This window comes from Phascolarctos cinereus, unplaced genomic scaffold (assembly GCF_003287225.1).
Source record: "Phascolarctos cinereus isolate Bilbo 61053 unplaced genomic scaffold, phaCin_HiC Scaffold_4;HRSCAF=312, whole genome shotgun sequence".
Lineage (NCBI taxonomy): Eukaryota > Metazoa > Chordata > Mammalia > Diprotodontia > Phascolarctidae > Phascolarctos > Phascolarctos cinereus.
In genome coordinates, this window is record NW_027555847.1 from 135,132,808 (window position 1) to 135,153,702 (window position 20,895).

Here is a 20,895-nt window from a genome sequence, read left to right on the forward strand (position 1 = left end):
AAGGTGTGGATTAGCATTGGTTAAGTAAGCTGTCTCCTCATCTGGAGTTCCCTATATCAATTGCAATCCTACATCCATCCCTATCCTATTCCATCTTTGCTGGAAGTGACATCATTGGTCCTGAGCCATTCTTACTATATCTCATTTTCCTTAGCACTGCTTACCTTCGTTAGTAGTTATGTCTCACATTGGGTTGTTCTGAATTGGGCTTGGAGTCAGGAAAACCTGAGTTTAAATCAGACCTCAGATGCTTACTGTGTGACCCTGGGCAAGTCACTTAACTGGTTTGTCTCACTTTCTTCATCTGCAAAATGGGGATAATAATAGTACCCATCTCCTGGAATTGTTGTAAGGACTAAATGAGACAATTGCAAAGCACTTAGCACGGTACCTTGGCACACAGTAAGCATTATATAAATGTTAACTATTATCTATACCTTTTCACCTGAGCTCCCTTGTGATCAACAAAGGTATTCCCAGGAGTATAGCTTGAAGTTCATAGCCTTGGCCTTGTTAGTACTATATATATATATATCCTCTCCTCTGAGCTGACTGGTCCGGACTAAGGCCAATACCACAAAGCTGTATGGACTCCATGCTCCAAATCTCCACATGAAGATAATACAGAGTTCCATGCATGCCCCTACAATTAAAAGAGCAGGGTCAAGGGAAAAGCACAATAACAAAGCTTGAAACAGAACTGTTTCTAGCACTGGGTATACTGGGGGATATAAAGTAGGTAAAGCTCAGCAGGAAGAAAACCAAAGTAACTCATAAGAATGAACAAAAGGATGCAAGGATGTGGCAAGTGAAGTAGAGGGGAAGCTCAGTGGTCAAGCCGAGGTGGGCCTCTTCATCCTTGGCCGGGGGGTAGACGGCAGCTTTTCCAGGTAACCAGCTGGAACCATCTGGTCACCTTCTACAAGGTCCTTTAGTACCTCCTGCACCTGGACTGAAGGCAGTAACAAGAATTCCTGGAGCCTGGCATGGGTGATGGGGCTAGGGCACTTCTAAGGAATGGCCTCTTATCAGGGAAAAATAACTACAGGTGGTAGGATAATTTCACTGCTCAACAATTTTGCAGGTGATGCAGAAGTGATGAAAACAGTCCTCTTGTAAATGTCAAGAATTCTGTGAATTGAAGAGCTTTCAGTCTAATAGGTGGGAATAAGACATGCATACAAATAACTATACTTTGATAGAATACTGTTAGGGATATAATATGTCAGTGGACTGAGACACTTATGGGAGATCATCTTTAACTAGGAGGATCACAGCAGCCTGCATAGAAGGAACAATACCAAGCTGGGCCTTGAAAGAAAGGGAGGATTTTAATAGTTTGAGTTGGGAGTGGGGGTGGGGAACACGGGCCTGAGAATATTTTCAGGAGGTAGATTATCAGAATTCACGCAAGCTAGAGGGCAGGATGGCAATGGGAGGAGGGGGGAGATTGAGAGGGGGCCACTTTGCCTCTAGAACAGAGAGTATGTAAAAGATTTGTGTGAGATAAGGCAAGAAAGATACACTGGAGAGTTTGCATGGCATGGCACAAAGATATCTGAATTTTATTCAGCATCCAATAGGAAACCACTGAAGATTATAAAGCAGAGCTCTGAACAAAGTGAGGAAACTTCTGCTAAGACGGATGTTATTTGTGGTATTATTTAAAATCATCTCTTGCTATTTCTATGGCTGAGATTAACCGGTGCTCTCCCTATAGGTCGTCTTCCTTACCCAGCATGTACTCAGAGATTGCAAGATGCTTACTGTATGTTTAATTTATGCAAAAATTAAAGCCAAGAAAGCCCAGAGTTCCCACCAATAGTTTAAAAGAATTGTGAGCCTGGGGGCTTGTGACACAGTTGATAGAGCACTGACCCTGAAGTCAGGAGAATCTGAGTTCAAATCTGGCCTCAGACACTTGACAACTTACTAGCTGTGTGTTCCTGGGCAAGTCACTTAACCCCACTGCCTAGCCCCCCAAAAAAGTTGTGGCCTAGTAATCAAAGCTTGGTCCCTATTTTCCCCATGCCTATCCTTACGGGTTCTTTTGAAAAAAATCTTGCAGGTACATCCTCCTCCCATTTCTCTGGGCAAGATCACACTTTATCTCCACTTTACAGAGGAAATAACTGAGGCTTAATAGGGAGTGGCATGCCAGAAATCAGAGATCTTTTCCCTACACCATGCTGCTGCAGGAGTAAAAACCATTTGCAAGCTCAGGGGTACATAGACATGTACAATATCGGGGCACGTAGCTGCCCTGAATTCCTGACTTCCTCTCAGTAAGTCTTTTTCGACTGCCTCAGTAACCCTCTCTTGATTCTGTCCTATTTTTCACATGTTGGTTCTAAGTCGTTCACTCCTGTGGTGTGACTACATGAGGTCTCCCACACAAGCCTTTTGGCTTCTGTGCCTTCACACTCCCTTCTTCATTACTCTAAGGAGAGGGGAGTATAATGAGACCCATCTGGACTGGCTGGGGTTGGGGAGCGGAGCTGTGCTATCTGAAAAAAGGCTCAAGTCCTCACTGTAGGAGGTAGGAAGCTGCTGAGACATGACTGGCCCAATGCTGGCCCTTTCCACTCACGTGACAGTAAATCGTTACTGGCTACTCCACTGGATTTACTTTCTTTCATCTTAAAGGGCTAGAAGCTGAAGTAGAGACCCACAAGTCCTGTTAAGATTTCAGATCAAATGAACTATCGCGCCCCTGTCTACTAAAATTGCAAATCGTGAGCTGGGCCTATATCTTTTACATCCGTCCCACCACGAAACACTCCCAGGGAGGTCCAGTTTATTGGCCCCCACTGCATTTGCAGCACACTCCACACACTGGTGGCATTTACAAACAACACAAAAACATTTATTGAGAAAGACTAGTGGACACTGCAGGGTTCAAATCAATTTGTATTAAGTTATAAAGGTCAAGCTCCACGATCTAGGGCAGGTCCTAAGCTGCACCTGCCCTGAGGGGCTTAAGATCAACAAGGCACCCAAGGAAGTCCTTTGTTCCCTAAGTCACCAAGCACAGGGGGAACGCTTTAGTCCCAGGCTGCAGAAGCACCGCTGTGGCCCTGGGAGGGGCTCGGCCATCTGGCGTTGAACAGCAGTGCAGTGCGGAGGGCCTTCGCTTCATGCTTCTAACTTTAGCAGGCGATTAGTCCAGTTCATTGTGGTTCCATAAAGGAGAACAGGCCCAGAGTAAAACACCCAAGAAACCCACTGTTTCCTATAGATGCTGGTGTAAAAAATGTTCCCAAGTGTGTGTTACCTCAGCGGGGTATGTTTTGGAATTTATGCTACAAGTATCCAATGCGTATAGTTTTAAAACCACCAAATTCTGTGAGCAACTTGCCCCCCATCAATGCACCGCTATACTGGGAACAGTGCTATCTGTCCCAAACTATAGCCATGGAATATCTCTGAAGCCCAGTGCCCCCGGGGAATGAGTCCAAGGGGCTCCTACAGGCCAAAATCTCTACTGGACCAAGACAAAGAAAGCTTCCTGAATTAGGATTTGGGGGCAGAAGAGGGCCTGAGGCAGAGAAGCCAAAGCAGCAGTCCACCAGGACTCCCCCAGAGTCCAGTGCCAGACTGGAGGTCAGTATAGTCTAAGTGGCTGCAAGCAGGGGGAACAGTCAGACCAGCAGTGTCTCTGCTGACACGTATTCACTGGAGCTAGACATTAGGATCTTATTTAAAGAGACGCTGCTATTTGACCAGGAACAGAAGTGTTTCCATATCAAGTTAGGGAAAGCTGGAGGAGGGACAGCAGACTCTCAGCTGCTTCAGAATCTCCTGAAGGTGTCAGCATCGCTCAGTCATCCCATGAGTTACCTTATTTGCTTTCTCAAGGTCCTTAGGGGCTCCTGCCAGCTTGGCTAGATGGCGATGTTCCTTGAGACAGGAAAATCACCAAGAAAGCGTCCCACCTCCCTCAGCCTGACTCATCAGCCCCAAACCCCATATGCCTTCAAGGAGGAAATCTCAACAGAAATGCATTCAGTTGGCCCTACAGTAAAGTGAATGGCCTCATGCTTAGCCTGGAGGGCTGGGCAGGGCCTAAAAAGGCTGTCTTTAGAGAAGCTTCAGAAGGCTGTGAACACAAGCGAGGGCAGAGGCAGAACTTGTCTGAACTCAGACAGGGTCCTTGTACTATGTCTTAGAGCAGACCTGTACAACTTGGCAGTAGGTAGGAGCCAAAATTAAAACAGGCTAAACTTTTTGGGGCTGCAGACGGGTTAGACTCAAGTTAGACTCGTGATGGCACGGGTCATGTGACACAGAGGAGAGTGCACATTGGCAACCCTACATTTTTTGAGGGCTGCCCAAAATCCTTTGGGGAGCCACAAGCAGACAATGGGCATGCCATACGTGGTGCAGGCCTGCCTTACACAGAAGCACCCCTCGACCCCACGCCCAGGGCAAGGGAGTGAAGACACACCAAGAAAGTGGGATTAATGCTATCAAAGGTGTAACGAGTTAGGCTTCCCCTGAGTTACCTTTCCTAACTGTTCCTTATTTGTAAGAAACATGTAAAAAACCTCAGACTGAGTAAGGCACCTGGAGAAAGACTTGGGACCAATGACTCCAATTCTGTCTCCACAAGAGGAAGAAACTGCACTTCTGCCCTACGCATAGGTCAGTTTGGAGAACACGTGAAAAGTAGAGCTTTCTTGGACTTTAATTTCTTCAGTTGGTTTCTTAAGGAGGAGGAAGAAAAACTAGGGGAAAAAACCAGACATCGTCTGCTGAAGAGTTTATGCTTCTTTCTTGTATCTCAGCTCATAAAACCGGTCTTTAATGGTCTGTTCATTCTCACGCCTTGCCGCTCCCAGCCAGACCACCTGAGCAGTTAGGACGTTCTCCTTCACTTTTTGCTTTGACAAAGACACCAGGCCAGGCCATCCTTGATTTGTGGGCCCAGTGAGCAGCACATAAGAGGCATGGTGGCTCTGCTCAAACAACACTATGGCAGAGGAGACACAAGGGGTCAAGGGTCTCCCTAGGGTTACGAGAATACCAGCCCTCCCACTCTTGCACCAAAGGATCTACGTTTTCACCCTGGAAAGCCCACCATATCTCAGGCTGCCACCAATTAAAACCAAAGTGGGGATGTGCATCCAGGTCCCTCGAGTAAGGGTTTCCACTTACCATTAAAGGCCACAATGTTTTTGGTAGTGTTGGTAAGTTCCAAAAAGATATTGGGAAAAGTGGGGTGGAACATATACAGGTTTTTCTGTGAGTCAACAGGTTCCTACAGAGAACAAAAACCAAAAACCATGGATAGTTAATGTGCTTGGTGTACATCCTGGTACACTCTGGACTCCTGGACACCTCTTGTGACCCTGCCCTTGGGGACCCTCCCCCAAAGAGATCAGATAATTTAGCTAGAAGGAACCCAAAAGATCATCAACCCTTCAATTTTGAAGAGGAAAGAGGCAGAGTTGGGACTTGAACACAGCTCCTCCAACTCCAAAGCTCGGGTCTGGTGTGCTCTCTCCTCGTACCATCTGGTTATTACTGCTCCAGAAGAAGAAGGCAGAACGTCGGTCTGCTGTCTTTACGGTGGCTGGCTTGGGAGTCCCTGCAAATGAGTTCAGGGTGTAGCTCCAAAGGATGGCTCCCGAAGTGGCGGCCACAATCAAGATCTGAAGGCAGAGCGAGACACGTTGGGGAAAGTGCCTATACAAAAGAATGGGAGGCAGCTCGTAGGGCTCAAGATGGAGCTGCCAACTAACTTCCACCTGGGGATTTTACTGGCCTGTCCCAGGCACAGCCCATATGGAGCTTCTTATGAACCCCCTACATGGTAGAGACCACATTTCCTTCTCTCTGTTAGTGTCTACTGACAGTAGAGCCCTGTGGAAGAGAAAAGGTTTGGATAATGATGATGATAACACTAGGAAGTAGGAGCTATTATTATCTCCATTTTATGCAACAACCCTGGGAAGTAGGCACTATTATCACCATCTCCATTTTACAGCTGAGAAAACCAAGGCAGAAAGAGATTAAGTGACTTGTCCAGGGTCATACAGCTAGGAAGTATCTAAGGCTACATTTGAACACAAGCCTCTATGACTCTAGTGCTTTATCCCCTGTGCCACTCAGCTAGCTGCCTGCATAAGTTAAGATATGGCCTCCAGCCCCTGTGGGGTTTAACACAGAGAAATAGGATATGACATGTTCACCAATAATACAAAATAACATTTTAAGTGAATCCTGGGGAACAAGGAGTGAACCTGTGATTTCATGTAAGGTAGATGGGATTCCCAGGTGAAAGAAATTCCCTCCACCCATACAGGTCAGGGCCTTCTCTACAGCTTAGTCTAAGAGCTGCCCAGAGGAGCACTGAGAGGTTCAGTGATTTCCCCAGGTCACACAGTCTCGTCAGTGTCGGAGGTGGGACCTGAACAGAGGTTCTCCGGGTTCTGAGGCCAGTTTTTCTGTCTGCTGCTCTGGGATGTCTTTCAGTAAGGCAGTAAATTAGAGAGCTGGGAACAAAGGGGAGAGAGGAAAGGAAAGCTTCCTAGAGCTTTCTCGGAGCAGAGGCTGGGCACGGCAAAGCAAAGGTTATGTTTACAGAGCAGACTATAAAGAGCAGTGATCTGAATGGCCAGGCCAGGCTGGGAAGGGTCAGGTGGGCAACCACTGAAGGTTTTCTGAAGAATCCTCAGCTTCAGCCCTGCGTCATCAATGGCCTACTGGACATGTTAGAGTCAATAGGGCCACAACTGACCTGGACCTGGGCTCAGGAAGACCAGAGTTTAAATCCCATCTCAAATATGTCCCAGCTGTGTGACCCTGGGCAAATCACTTAACCTTTGCCTGCCTCTTGATTTCTCAACAGTAAAATGAGGATAAAAATAGCAAACTACCAACCCAAAGTCGTTGTGAGCCTCATCTTAAAGCACTATGTAAATGCTACTTATTATTAGTCACCTCCCTATTCCAAAAACTCCAGTGGCTCCCTAGTACTCCAGGATAAAATATCAATCTTCGGTTTGGCTTTTAAAGCCTTTCACAACCAGCCTGTCCCAGGCACTGGGACCTCACTCCCCCCTCCACATACTCTGTGACTCATAACAGCAGTTCCCTTGTGGTCATTCCCAGAGAATGCTCCTCTCCCAACCTGGGCCTCTGCAAGGACTGTCTTCCTCCCTGGAATGTTCTCCTTCCCCATTTCTATGGAAGGTACCACAATTCCTCTGCTCTCTCAGGTCCATAACCTTGACGTTACCCATGATTCCTCACTCTCGGTCTTTTGACACATCTCATCAGCTGCCTTACCTTTTCTACCTCCACACCAGCCCTCTGCATGCAGTCCTTCCCTTACTTACACAATACCACCTTCTTTAAGGCGTCTTACCTAGATGATTATAACAGCTTCCTAGCTGGTCTGCCCAATTCAAATGTCTCTGCTCGAGTCTACTTTACATGCTACTACCAAAATGATATATACGACCTGACTCAATAAATTCCAGGGGGAAGCTGACACAAAGTCGTCTGTTTAGCTCGAAAGGCCCTTCCCTCCTTGGCTTCCACCTACTGCACACCATTGCTTCTCCTGCTCTCTCTGATGCAGCCAGTCTGTCTTCTTGTGCTCCCTTCCCATGCCATTGATGTCTCCCGTCTCCATGCTCAGGCTCACCTGATGCCCTCCATCACTCAGACAGCCATGTTCTTCCTTCAAGATGGGTCTGAAAAACCACCCTCTAAACAAAGCCTTTCCTGATTCCCCCTAACTTCTAGTGGCCTCCCTTCCAAACAACCCTGTATTTAATGGCTTAGTATTTATTCCATACATATTTATATACATGCACTGAGGCAGTGTGCTGCAGTGGATAAAGTACAACTATGAGTCCAGAATACTTCAGAGCTGAGGTGGGTTGAATCCCACCTTTGATACGTGATGCCCAGGTGACCCTCTCTGGCCACCTCTCTAAGATGGTAAGTTTCAGAGAAGTTCCACCATCTGTAATGGCAGAGAAAGCACCCTATACTCTAAGAACACAGATTCAATTCACACATCACTACACTTCTATTTGTCTTGTTTAGTTGTTTTCATTTGTGACAGACTGTACTGGAGTGGTTTGCCATTTCCTTCTCCAGCTCATTTTACAGATGAGGAAACTGAGGCAAACAGGGTTAAATGACTTGCCTAGGGCCACACAGCTACAAAGCATGTATTTATTTCCCTCATTAAAATGGACACACCTTGCTAGTAAATATCGTTTTATTCTCTGCATTTGTAAAGAGAGACCATATGGCACCTGCCATCCAAGGACATCTCTGTCACTTAGTCCTCTGGTTTCTCCAACTTGGCAGCATGGAAGGTAGAGGAACCCCCACACCACCTGACCTTCGTGGATGTGCAGATGCTGATCTGGCAGCAGCAAGAGTTGCTGAGGCACACTGAGCCACCCGCAGGAAAGTACTGCTAACAGAGGTGGCTGCCTCTCTGCCCACCTTCATGCTCACCCCAAGAGGCAAGGCACCACAAATCCTACCTTCCCTGACCCTGGGGGGCCTTCTTTTTGCCCTTTCTGCTTGGCACCCTCCTCCCTTCATCACCAGGTCCCTCTTACCCCAGAAGCAGGTCTCTTATTCCTTATCCAAGGAATATACTGGGTCCCAGCTCACTCTGGCTGCCCAGACTTATCTGCCTCAAGCTTCAGAGAAAGACAGGACTGAGTAAAGGAGTTCGTTCAAACCTTTCTTTGGATACCGGTTCCATTTTCAAGGACTATAGCAACTGCATCTGGTTTGTAGTAGCCAAGGACTGGTTTTCTGGAAGGATAAGAGGAGGGAGATCAAAACGGAGACTCCTACAGAAAGTAACGGGAGTAACTAACATTCCAGAAACAAACATAGCAGATGATTCTCACGCCAGCCTATACTGTCCACAGACAATTTAAAATAAATTCAACGAAAGTCAGAGCTTTCCCTGTAAAGAGGCAGTACAAAGCTCTTCGTCATTCCTAAGCAAACAGAATCCCTGCGGCAGCGGCAGATTGAATGGCCGCAGCTCTTCCTTCCCCACTGTGCACAGCACAGTCCAATGGAAGAAGAGGCAGTGGTTTAGAAGATCCCAGCACTACCACTTCCTAGCTGGGTGACCTGTGACCTAGCATCTAACAAGTCTCATTTCTTAACTATAAAATGGAATACCACCTTACAATAGGGCTGTTTGTAAAAAAAAGTGCTGAGCAAACAAAAGATGATGTGTTATTGTACAAGGTGTCCTCCCCTTAATAATCTAAGCTGCCCCTCTCTCCAGGAAGGAAGGAAATAAGCATATTACTAAGTGCTTACTATGCGCTGGGCACTGAGCTGAGCTTTAAAATTACCTCATTTGATTCTTGCAACAACCCTAGGAGGAAGGTGCCATTACTCCATTATCACCATCATCACCATTTTACAGCTGAGGAAACGGAGGCAAACAGAGGTCAAGTGGCCTGCCCAGTGTCGCCCAGCTAGTAAGCATCTGAGACTAGATTTGAACTTGGGTCTCCCTGTCTCCAAGTCTAGCACTACCCACTGCACCACCCTGCTGCCCTGGCATGAGAAGGTGTTCCTGCTTTTTTTGAACTATCTCACAGACAGAATACCAGTCCCCTGCTTCAGAGGCCAACGATACCTCACAACTTCAGATGCGTTGAGGGTCCACTTCGAAATAAGCGTCTGCCCATCAAGCAGCTCACATGCATCTGATTTCACAAGGAGTATGTCTTCCCCTGTACTCCCAGGTACTTTCATCAGGTAACGGATCGTTCCCAAGCTAAGTATAAATGCAGAGGAAAGGCCCAATAAGACAATAGAGTGAAGGTTTCTTGGGAGGAAAAACACATTAATTCTATAACTAGATCAAAACGTTTCCAATTCTGACAAAACTGAATTATGAAAGGCCAGGGTGCTCTTTCTGGTGTGAGAGGGACTGGCCAACCAGAGACAAGTAGAAAGCTGGCTTTTCCATGTTTGCTCCCCACCTCTGGAGGTGATTGTCTATATTATCTCTAATCATATAGTTACCTCCTTATTTCAGTTATTCCTCTTCTAAAACATTTGGAACACAGTCCTCTTTTTTTTCAAATTTATTTTATTCTGAACTTAATAAATAAAACAAGCATTTCCATAAGAAACTAGAATAGAAAAAAAGATGATTGCACAAGAACCTACAAATCTATTGTGCACAACTTGCTATTCCTTTTATATATATAATAAAACGATCATGTAACTTTTCCCCCCCTTTTTTGCTCCCTTCCCCTTTGAGATGGTCACTTGGCCACCATTAGACACAAATACAAATATACCCCCCCCCCCATTTATTGGTTCTTTCTCTGGATGTAGATAGTGTCTTCCTTCATAGGCCCTTTGTAGTTAACTCAGGTATTTATTCAAATAGTCAAATCTGGGTATTTAGTCAAAATTACTTACGTCACTCAAAGTTGTTCCTAAAACAATACTGCTGTTACTATATACAACATTCTCTTGGTTCTACTCACTTCACTCTTCATTATTTCCTGCAAGTCTATTGATGTTTTTCTAAGCTCATTAAGCTCATCATTTCTTATAACACAGTAGTACTCCATCACGATCATATACCATAACTTGTTCAGCCATTCCCCAGTGAACAAGCATCCCTGAAATTTCCAGTTCTTTGCCCTCACAAAGAGAGCTGTTATAAATACTTTAGAACATATAGGTTCTTTTCCTTTTTCCCTAATCATCTTTGGAAACAGACCTAGTAGTGGTATTTCTGGGTCAAAGGCCCAAAGAATTATTAAACTGTCCTCTTTAAAAAAAAAAAATCATTACATTGCTATGTATGGGATTCACTATGGGTAAAGAGCTTTCCTCATCCAATGGGAAAATATTTCTAATTTTTATAATCAGAGTATAGGTAAATGGGCATAGTGAACTTTTTCTCACAAGCACATCTATTCTGTAAAGTGAGGTAGATTTGTGTATTTTTGGTTCCACAAAACAAGTCATTTCTGGATATTTTCTCATTCACTTAGAAGACAATAAATATATTTTAAAATACCTGACATAGAGTTGGAAATTAGATTTCATTTCAATTTAAATTTTTGAAGGATTTAATTTCTCTCTTGGTTAAACTCTTTTCTATGGGATAGAAGGTTAAATTATGCATGCAAAAAGAGATAATATAATGCTCAATTTGAAATTCTTCTGAGACAAGATTAACACCTTATAGAATGATTCCAGACAATGAATAAAGGGTTGCATGAGACTGTTTTTCAAATCTCTGGTAACTATTTCTTATTAGTGTGATACAGGAGAAAAAGTGCTGGATGTGGAATCAAGAGGAGGATGACCTAGATTACGAAACCTATCCCAATTACCTCTGTGACCCTGGGGAAGTTCACCCAACTTTGCTGGGCTCCAGTTTCCTGACCTGCAAATACTGCCTTGCCAATTCATTTTGCTCAATTTGGAAAAGAAAAAGGACTTAATTTTATATGGAAAACAAGGGACTTATCCCTTCACTATTCTTCTCTATAATCCTTTCCCTCTTCAACTACTGTTTTTCAATCAACAAGCATTTATTAAGACTAGGCACAGGATCTGATCACATAACTCCACTATCCCAGACCTTTCCAGGCTCAGCAAGCTCTGAATGCTGGTATGGGAGGTTCTTCCCACTGACTCCAACTCTTGGGCTTCTCTCCATTCTCCCGTCCACACCACTGCACTTCTCATTCTATACTCTCTTCCTTCAGTGCCTTTTGCTCACCCTTTTTCCAATGTCTATAATGCCCTCTGTCTCCTCCCCAGCTGGGTGTGATCTTGCACCCAATTTCATAGCATTTTATACTCCTCTTATTCCTATTAGATGTATGTGTGACCACGCCTTAGCACAGCCATGAGACTCTTAAGTTCTTGATCACTGGGAACACATCTTTTCTATTTCCCTTTGTGCCTAGCACTGCATACAGCAGGCACTTAGTATTTGCTAAATGGTCAATTCTTTATTTTTCTCTTCTGACTTTTATCTCTGCTTTTGTTTGTTCTTCCTTCCTTAAGCCTTGACTATGACACGTAATACCAAGCCTCTTCTCTTTAAACTCCTTAACCCTTTTAGTCTTCTCTGTGGTCTTTTACATAGGCTTTTACATAGGCCTCCATATACACCAAAATACAGAAGCACTTTTTGTGCTAACAAAGAAATGAAAGCAAAGGGGATCCCATCAACTGGGGAATGGCTAAACCCTCCACGGTACATGAAGATACCATAAAGTAGGACTTCTTAATCTTTCTGGGGTCATGGACCCTACACTTCTGGCACTCTAATGAAGTCTATGGACAATGGCTCAGAATCACGTTTTTAAATGAATAAGATAAGCTACAAAGGATTTCAAGGGAAATCAAATCGAAATATATACTTATCAAAGTATTAAAAAGGCCAAATTTGTGGATCCCCAGGTTAAGAACCCCTGATGTAATGGAATATGATTATGATGTAAGAAAAAATAAACATGACTCTAAAAGACTTATGTGAACTGGTAGGAAAAGAGAAAAAACAACAAAACAATCAAAATTACACGTTACAGAATTGTAATGCCCAAGCTTGACCCTCACATGAGGAGGCACTTTCTTTCTTTGGAAAGGAAGAGATCTGGGGTATGAAACACTTTATTATAACGTCAGACTTTTTCGATATGCAAGTTAGTTTTACTGAACTGGTTTTTCCTTTTTTTTTTTTTAAACCAGTCATAATGGACGGCTATTTGGGAATATGAGGGGAAAAATATATTGTGAAATAAAATAAAAGCTACCAGCAGTAATTTATTTTAAAAACATCTATATGAGTCAATTACTTTTTTCAGCAGGGAGTTCCCCTCCTCCACAGAGGAATATCAACCATACTATGGAAGTGCAAGAAAATGTGACTATACAAAATGAACCTGAGAGAAGGAGGCACTCTGTGGGTAGCATTGTCAATCATTATCTTCCAGTAAGGATCTTCCTCAAACTTGTTCTTTCCTCCAGTCATTTGCTCATAAAGATCCTTCAGAGAATATCCATAGAGGGAAGATGCTGCATAAGACAAAAATGAATCAAAGGTCTGGGTCTAGGCAGTGGCCCACAAGATCCAGGGCTAACGGATGCCAATCTTCTACCAAAGCTCATGTACCAAACTCTTAAGGGTCTTTGGATTGGGAAGCACAACATGCATTCTAGGCAACATGGAACAGTGGACTTAGCAGTCAAAAGGCCTGGGTTGGAGTCAGGGCTTTTATACCTACTAGAAGTGTGATTATGAGCAATTCATTTTTTCTTCCAAGTCAATTTCTTTCTCTATAAAATGGGAAGAGTAACCCATTTTGATGGGCTATTGCAAGAAAAGTGTTTTGGATTAATAGGAGCTATTATTATTATTATTATTATTATTTCTTATTATCCCTCCAAGAGTCTTTAAAGAATTTGTATAGAATTTGCATCAGAAGAATCCAGGGGATCTTTTCGAGAAATTGTCAGAAGACCATCAAAGATGGAAGAGTAGGAAGAAGTAGTATGGCTGAGCTCTCCCCCACAACTGAATGGGAAATCCAGAAAAAACTTAAAAACAAAAATAATTCTGAGTCATTTTTCCAGCCCAGGTTATCATTGGGAAATAGGCAGAGAGGTCTGCAGACTCTGGGATGGGGGATAGCCAGGAATGGCCAAGGAGCATTACAGGCTAGACCCTGGAAGAAGGCCACATGTGACTGTGCACCAGGGCAAGAAGGAAGAGAACTAGGATCCAGGGCAGACTGAGGAAGGAACCTCTATCCAGGGGTGGCATTCTAGGATAAGCAGTTGTAGGGCGTAGGCTGTGCACTGAGTGTGCAGCAAGTACAAAAAGCAAGCAGCAGCTGAGTGGCTCTGGTCCCAGGACAGGAGCAGGATCTTAGATGTAGCCCTCAGTCCAGTCTGAAGCCTGCAGTGGAATAATGAGGATAGTAAACCCAAACCAAAGGGGAGTGTGCAGTTCTGTCACTCTGAATGCACAGAGTTTTCCAGTTGGTTGATGGTACAGTCTAGCAGGGAACTCCAACCAAGGGCAGGCACACAGCTGAATGGTCATACCTAAGCCAATGTAAGAACTTGCAGAACTTAGGCCAAGAGGCCAAGCATTCAGACTTACTCTACAACAGACCATTTCGGGAGCATTCAAAGTTAGAAAGTCCCTGGGCTTCAAAGGAAACTAAAGATCCCAAGAGGTGGAGATAAAGAAGGACAGAAGCATGGAGAGTGGGGAGGTCTAGCTGAGAGTGGCTATATGAGAGTCTGAATCTTCAGAAGCCATTGCAGAGCCTTGAACATAGGACATAATAAATGTCTGCTGAACTGAATTGATGGATGAGAGATCCTGCTGACGTCGAACAAAAAGATACGGTGCTGGACTTACTGCAACACCGGACAAGTCACTTCACCTCCTTCATTCTCAGTGACTGCTGAGGTCTCTTCCAGAGGCACTTGTGTGATCCTGAGATGTTAGGAATCTGAAGGAGTGACACGATGGTTTCACAGTTTTCTTTAGTAGATTTGTCAGGATAAGATTATGGTCAGAGAAGGGTTATTTATATAGGGGTTATTTAGAACTGAAGATCAGCAGGGTGGGAACAATGGGAGGTCAATGGCGAAAGGGACTGAAGGGTACAGGAGAGAGCACTCTTGAAATAGCTGGGTCAAGACTATGTAGAGAAGAAAGTGAGATTGGACCTGGGCCAAATGGAAAAAGAGAGTCACCAAGAGACTGAAGGTCATGTTGAGGGTGAAAACAAGCCTGGGAAAAATAAAAGAGGGAGAGGAAGAACGAGAGGAGATTATGTTTAGAGGGAGGAATTCCAGCATTGGGGATTTGCTAATGGAATATCTTTGAAAGATAGGGAGGTCGAAGCTGTGACTACCCTGGTTGCTGGCTAAAGCAGAACAGAGGTGGAGGTCCCAGTAGTTGAAGAGTTCAAGAAACAGAAAGATATAGAGTATTTAAAGGATAATCAACCATGGTGTTTTTACTTGTCAACACATTTTCAATAAAGAAAAGATAATATTCTTACAAAAAAAAGTTAGAAAGTCCCTAGCCTAAGCTATTATTGAGATCCTGGAATAACATACCTAAGAAAGCAGAAGTTGTAGGACCAAACAGGCACAAAGCAGGATCAAAGACAGCCCAGACATTCCCTTCAGAAGCACAAAGAGCCTGGCCTAAGGCCAAGTCCAAAGTGAGACTGAAGAATAAGCAAACAAAAAAGGAACCTCATCATAATACAATGAACTATCATGGTGACAGGGGTGCTCAAGATACAAATCCAGAAGAGAGTGACCCCAAAACATCTACAAGCAAGCCTCAAAGAAAAACACAGCCTGGATACAAGGTTAGTTAGAATTCCTGAGGAGATGAAGCAAGAGTTTGAAAAGACCTAAATATGATTTTATAAATACAATAAGAACACTAGAGGAAACAACTAGAAAAGAAATAAGAGTAGCAGAGAGAAAAATTGGAAAAGAAATGATAGCTATAGAAGAATTGTAAAGATAGTCAACAGTCTGGCAAAAGAAGTATAAACCCTCACCCAAACAAGAGACTTCTTGAAAATTAGAATGGACCAAACAGAAGTAAATGACTCCATAAAACAAAAAGAAATATTAAAACAAGGCCAAAAGACTGAAAAGAATAGAAGGCATAAGGTATAAGGTATCTCATATCAGAAACTTACCTGGAAAACAGAACAAGGAGAAGCAATTTAAGAACCACATGGCTTAAAAGCCATGACCAAAAAATGACTACATATCATATTTAAAAAAAAAATCACAAAAGAAAATCACTTAGAACCAGAGAGCAAAGTAAGACTAGTGAGAATCCTCTGTTCACCTCCCTCAGAGAAACACAAAAATGAAAACTCTCAGGAACATCAAAATCTAGAGCTTCCTGGTCAAAGAAAAAATACTGCAAACAGCCTGAAAGACAGGATTCAGGTATTGTACCAAGGCGCCAACAGTCAGGATCACACACAATCAGCAGCCCCTCTATGAAGTAGCAGAGATTGGAATATTCCAGAAGGCAAAGGACCTAGGCTTATAACCAAAAATAATTTACTCAACATAACTGAGTATAATCATACAGGGGAAAAAATAGACCATTAATGAAATTAAGCATTCCTGATGAAAAGATCAGAGCTGTGTAGAAATTCTGAAATACACACAGGAGTCAAGAGAAACATAAAAGGGTAAAATGAACAATCAATAAAGGACTAAATGAGGATGAACTGATAACATTTTAATAAGAGAAGATAGATAAGGGTTTCCTCAAAACCTTATTGTCATCAAGGATTATATAGAGAAAGTTTAACAAGACGAGAGCCTCAGAATGTTTCTTTAATGTTTTGATGATCTTGAAATAAGAAAGGAAAGAGAAGGAAAAAGGAAAACACTGAAGGGGAAAAGGGGAGAAAGCTGAGGAAAATTAACAGACGTAATTTGGGTACACAAGTAAAATACCACACAAATGAAGAGGAAAGGGTGAGGGAAGCCAGTGATACTCAAGCCTCATTTTCATCTAAACTGGTCAGAGGAGGGAAGAAAACACATATAGAGTTGGTTATAGAAATACATGTCACTCAACATGGAAGAGGAAGGAAAGGGAAGACAGGAAAGGGAAGGTAAAAAAGAGGACAGATTAAGGGAAGGATAAGTTCTAAGCTAAACAAACTAACTAAAGAAGCGTATCTCCAAATTTAGAGCACAGAGTTTTAAAAGGAAAGAAAGAGAAGAACCTGTGACTGGGCTCTGAACAAGAGGAAGATAAGAGAGTACCAGGGAGCAAAAGCAGAATGTAACAAACCTAAACCTCTGGCACTGAGAACATGCCTTTTCTTACCATCCTCTTCTTTATAAAGAGGAAGAGGGAAACTCTGATCAATACAACAACTAACCAACCAGAGGACCGGGATGAAACATCCTACCATCCTCCTGATGGAGAAGTGTTAGATTTAATGTGCAGAGTAAGACATTCATTTTTACAGAGCCAATGTGGGAATCTGTTTTGTTCAACTATGCATATTTCCTACAAGAGATTTCTTTTTCTTTTTCTCAATGGGGGAGGAGGGGAGAGAACATAAATGCTTGTTAACCAAATAAAAATTTTTTAAAGAGAGGTCTAGTACAAAGAAATAAAAATACCAGAATGAAAAATAACGTAGTAGGCTCCAGTGTTTGTGACATGCATGATATAACCAACTTCTCCTTCTAGATTTAGGCGGCTCACGGAACCAACTTGCTCACCAGTACTGCTTGAATAGAGGTAACTTTTAATCTGGAAAACAAAAGAATCCCCACCCCACCCCCAAAAAAGTATCAGGATAGTGCAATTATTCTCGTGCCACTGAAAAGTTAGGTGGAACAGTGGATAGCGCACCGGATCTGGAGTCAGGAAGACCCAAGTTCAAATCCAACGTCAGCACTTAGCATTGTGAAAAAACTGCAGGTTTGGAAAATCTTTCTTACTTAAGAGTTCCACCTCATAAAGATTTCCCTTAAAGGCCTGAAACAGAAATGGAATTAGGCTAAAAAAATAAAACCTTGAAATCAGTCACCCTGGTAGCTGTGTAAATGCTTCAGCAAAGGAAGGGGCACATTTCAGAGGCAGTTATCCTGCAAAATTTGAAAGAAAAAAGAAAAAAAGACTATCTGTCTTTACCCCCTGCAGAGCCAGATGACCTCCCCCCTCCCTGCTGTCTATGAGCAGGACCCTGAGCCTTAACTCAAGAATCTGTAACTAAAAGAACACAAAAGAAAGTGGAAGACAAACACAAAGGAGAAAATAAAGGAGGGTGTGTGTGGACGAATAAAGATAAACCCAGGAATTTCCAGCTGATTTTGACTAAAGGCCACAGAAATAGTATAGAAATAATATTTGTAAAGTGCTTAGCACAGTGCCTAGCACATACCAAGCACTATATGAATGCCAGCTACATTATTATTCTACTGTCAATTTACTCTAGAACTGCAGGCCTGTGGGTTCCAAGCTCAGAGGAATCAGGACTTAGTTTACTGATGGAGTAGTAAGAAACAATTATATCTGGAAAGGGAAGCAGTCAAAGGGAGGGGGACAGAGGAACCACATTGCCACAACATGGCAATAATGCTTTCCATTGCAGAAAAAATATCTCACTGCTTGGAAGAGGATTCCTTCTCTTCCACCAAAAAGTACAAAAGAAAAATTTGTACCTCTCTCCCCGATCTGACGAAGAGTAGCAAGTCTTGAACCTCATCGTCAGTCACATCAGGTATATTCAGGAACGGGCTCAGTACTGAGGTATTAACTCCAAAGCTCAAAGGCAGTTTCCACAGTATTTCCCCTTGAGAGAAAAAAATATGTATTAATGGTGAGCAATGGCTTTAAAAATCAACTCTTTCTTCAAAAAATCAACTCTTTCTTCAAAAAATCAATATTCTAAGAGACCCTAAGATTTCTTAGTAGAGATTTCACAGTGCTAGTAAATGCCTGTTAAACTGAATTTCAGGACTTGCTGGTCCCAATTTCAGTAACAAATGATGCCTTACATTTGTATAGTATTTCATATTCAAAAGGGCTTTCCAAACATTAATTCTCATCTGAAACTCACAAGAGTCAGTTAAGCATTTCTTAAGCACCTACTCTGTGCCAGGCATTGTGCTGGAGCTGGGGTATGAAGAAAAGCAAGAGACAGGCCTTGCTCTTAAGGAACTACCAGTCATTTAGGGGAAACAACACGCAAACTACTACTTACCAACAAGCTAGAAACAGAAGAAGCACCAGAACTAAGGGGGCCAGGAAAGGCTTCTTGAAGAAGCTAGATTTCAGCTGGGACATGAAGGAGGTCAGGAAAAGCCAGAAGGCAGAGAAGAGGAGGGACATCTGTGGGCATGGAGGACAACCAGTCACAAGGCTTGGAAAGCTGGGAAAAGGAGTGCTGTGTGTGAGTGAGGAACAGCAAGGAGGACAGTGTCATTGACTCACAGAAGAACATGCAAGCGAGCCAGATGTAAGAAGACCGCAAAGGTGGGAGGGGGCTAGGCAGAATGCCAAATGAGACTTTATATTTGGTCCTAGAAGTGGCAAGGAGCCACTAGAGTGTGTGTGTGCACACACGCGCATGTGCACACACAAAATAGACCTCTACTTCAGGAAGACCAATGTGACAGCTAAATGGAGGATGGACTGCAGCAGAGACAGACCTGAAACAAGGAAGCCCAACCGGAAGCCTCTCGTGACAGTCTAGGAGGGAGGTTATGGAGAGACAACACCAAGCACCCAGGAATAGACTAGAGCGAAGGGTGAGGAGCTGAGGAGGACACCTTGGTTTCTCGCTTGGGAGCTTTTGTAGGGAAAGAGAACCAGTTCTGTTTTGGACAGCAGTACAAGATATCACAGGACATCCATTTCTAGATACAGGAATGGCGGTCAGCAAAGAAGTTAAGGCTGGATAAGCAAATTTGAGAATCATCAGGATAGACATGGCAGAGCCCTGTGGGACACCCAGAGTTGACCTAGGGCATGATCTAGATGAAAGTCCAGCAGAGGAGGCTGAGAAGGAGCGTTCAGATAGGCAGGGGAGAAGCAGGAGAGTAGTGGCTGACTGGAGAGGGTGGAAGGTGGGTATCAGAGAGCTCCTTCCAGACCCTCCGTTTAAGGACAGGGCCCAGGACACTCATTTCGTAATCTCCCACCAGGTTGTAGTACTTCATCCTGTCCCTGCCTCAGTACCCTTTCTTTCTCTGATCCCACCTCCCCCATTCCTGCCATTTTTTAGATTCTTTTTAATGTGCTGTCTCCCCCCTGTTAGATTGTAAGCTCCTTGAGGACAGGAATTGTTTGTAGCTTTTCTTTGTAAACCCAGAGCTTAGCATAGGACCTAGCACATAGTAGGCCCTCAAATGTTTACTGACTGACTGGAGTTTCAGTGCACACTCATCAGATAAACAGGGAAACATACAGTACTTACCCTTTATAGAGTGATGGAGAAAGCACTTTGCAAACTATAAAGAGTTATTTAAGTGTGAGCTATAACTATTATTCCTGGTGTTTTGCAGACAAAAAGCTAGCTATTGGTATTAAACCATTTGAATCTCCTGAATTTCTTAGGACAAAAACCTTGATATAAAAACTCTTGTTCAAATCCTAAATCTCTTTACCCACACAAATTTTCTTTTCCCACCCCATAAAATTTCTTCATTCCCTGAAATCATTTCTACTTGCTCTTTTCTTCTCTTTCATATTCTGTAAGCTACAATTAACATGGAAGTTCTGAATCAGCTAGTCACACACAGAGTATTTTGGAGCCTGAAAACATGCTCATCTACCTCTATCCTAAAGGCCAAGGAGTCTGCAGTCTCATCTTTAGGTTTATTTAGCTGACTTCCTAAAATCAGAACGATAAATGCTCTCCAATATCTATTTTATCAACTTGTTTTAAACAGTCGATTCCAAACCATTCTTACTTACCTCATACTTGCCGACAAGCTATTCTTATGCCATATTTTAGAGGTACAAAGTTAACTTCCTTTCCTTTATCCATCCATAATTTGAGAAGGGGGCTCACACAGCCAAATTTCAGTATAGGGATCAGTGGCCTATAGTATGCCTACTAAACATGCTCAATGGCCAAGCTGTATAAAGAAGTACACAAGGGCATGCATGTGAGAGAAGAGCTGGTCCTGCTACCCTTTTTCTCCTTCCTATTTCTACCAAACCTGAGACTTCCTGGGGACTATCTACAATTTATTTTAGTAATAGGTACAACCAAGTACTAAGGCAACCCAAAAAATGTCTCTGCTGAAGAGCTCAACCCTATAGGATGGGTAGGATCAATTTGAGGTGATCATGAAAAAGAAACAAAACAC

General features: G+C 43.2%; 1 protein-coding gene across 3 annotated transcripts in view; it reads right to left on the bottom strand.

Moving 5' to 3' along the window:
• Nucleotides 1-1,539: 1,539 nt before the first annotated feature.
• Nucleotides 1,540-20,895, bottom strand: part of FAM234A (family with sequence similarity 234 member A) — a 61,183-nt gene continuing 41,827 nt past the window's right edge. For all 3 annotated transcript variants that reach the window (XM_021006557.2, XM_021006558.1, XM_021006559.1), the window contains exons 5-12: nucleotides 18,241-18,371; nucleotides 17,194-17,326; nucleotides 12,933-13,065; nucleotides 9,644-9,784; nucleotides 8,718-8,793; nucleotides 5,514-5,654; nucleotides 5,158-5,260; nucleotides 1,540-4,972 (exon numbers count right to left, since the gene is read on the bottom strand). In XM_021006557.2, the coding sequence (XP_020862216.1) occupies nucleotides 4,764-4,972; nucleotides 5,158-5,260; nucleotides 5,514-5,654; nucleotides 8,718-8,793; nucleotides 9,644-9,784; nucleotides 12,933-13,065; nucleotides 17,194-17,326; nucleotides 18,241-18,371 (1,067 nt within the window). In that variant the 3' untranslated portion in view covers nucleotides 1,540-4,763. The remainder of the gene's footprint in view (nucleotides 4,973-5,157; nucleotides 5,261-5,513; nucleotides 5,655-8,717; nucleotides 8,794-9,643; nucleotides 9,785-12,932; nucleotides 13,066-17,193; nucleotides 17,327-18,240; nucleotides 18,372-20,895) is intronic.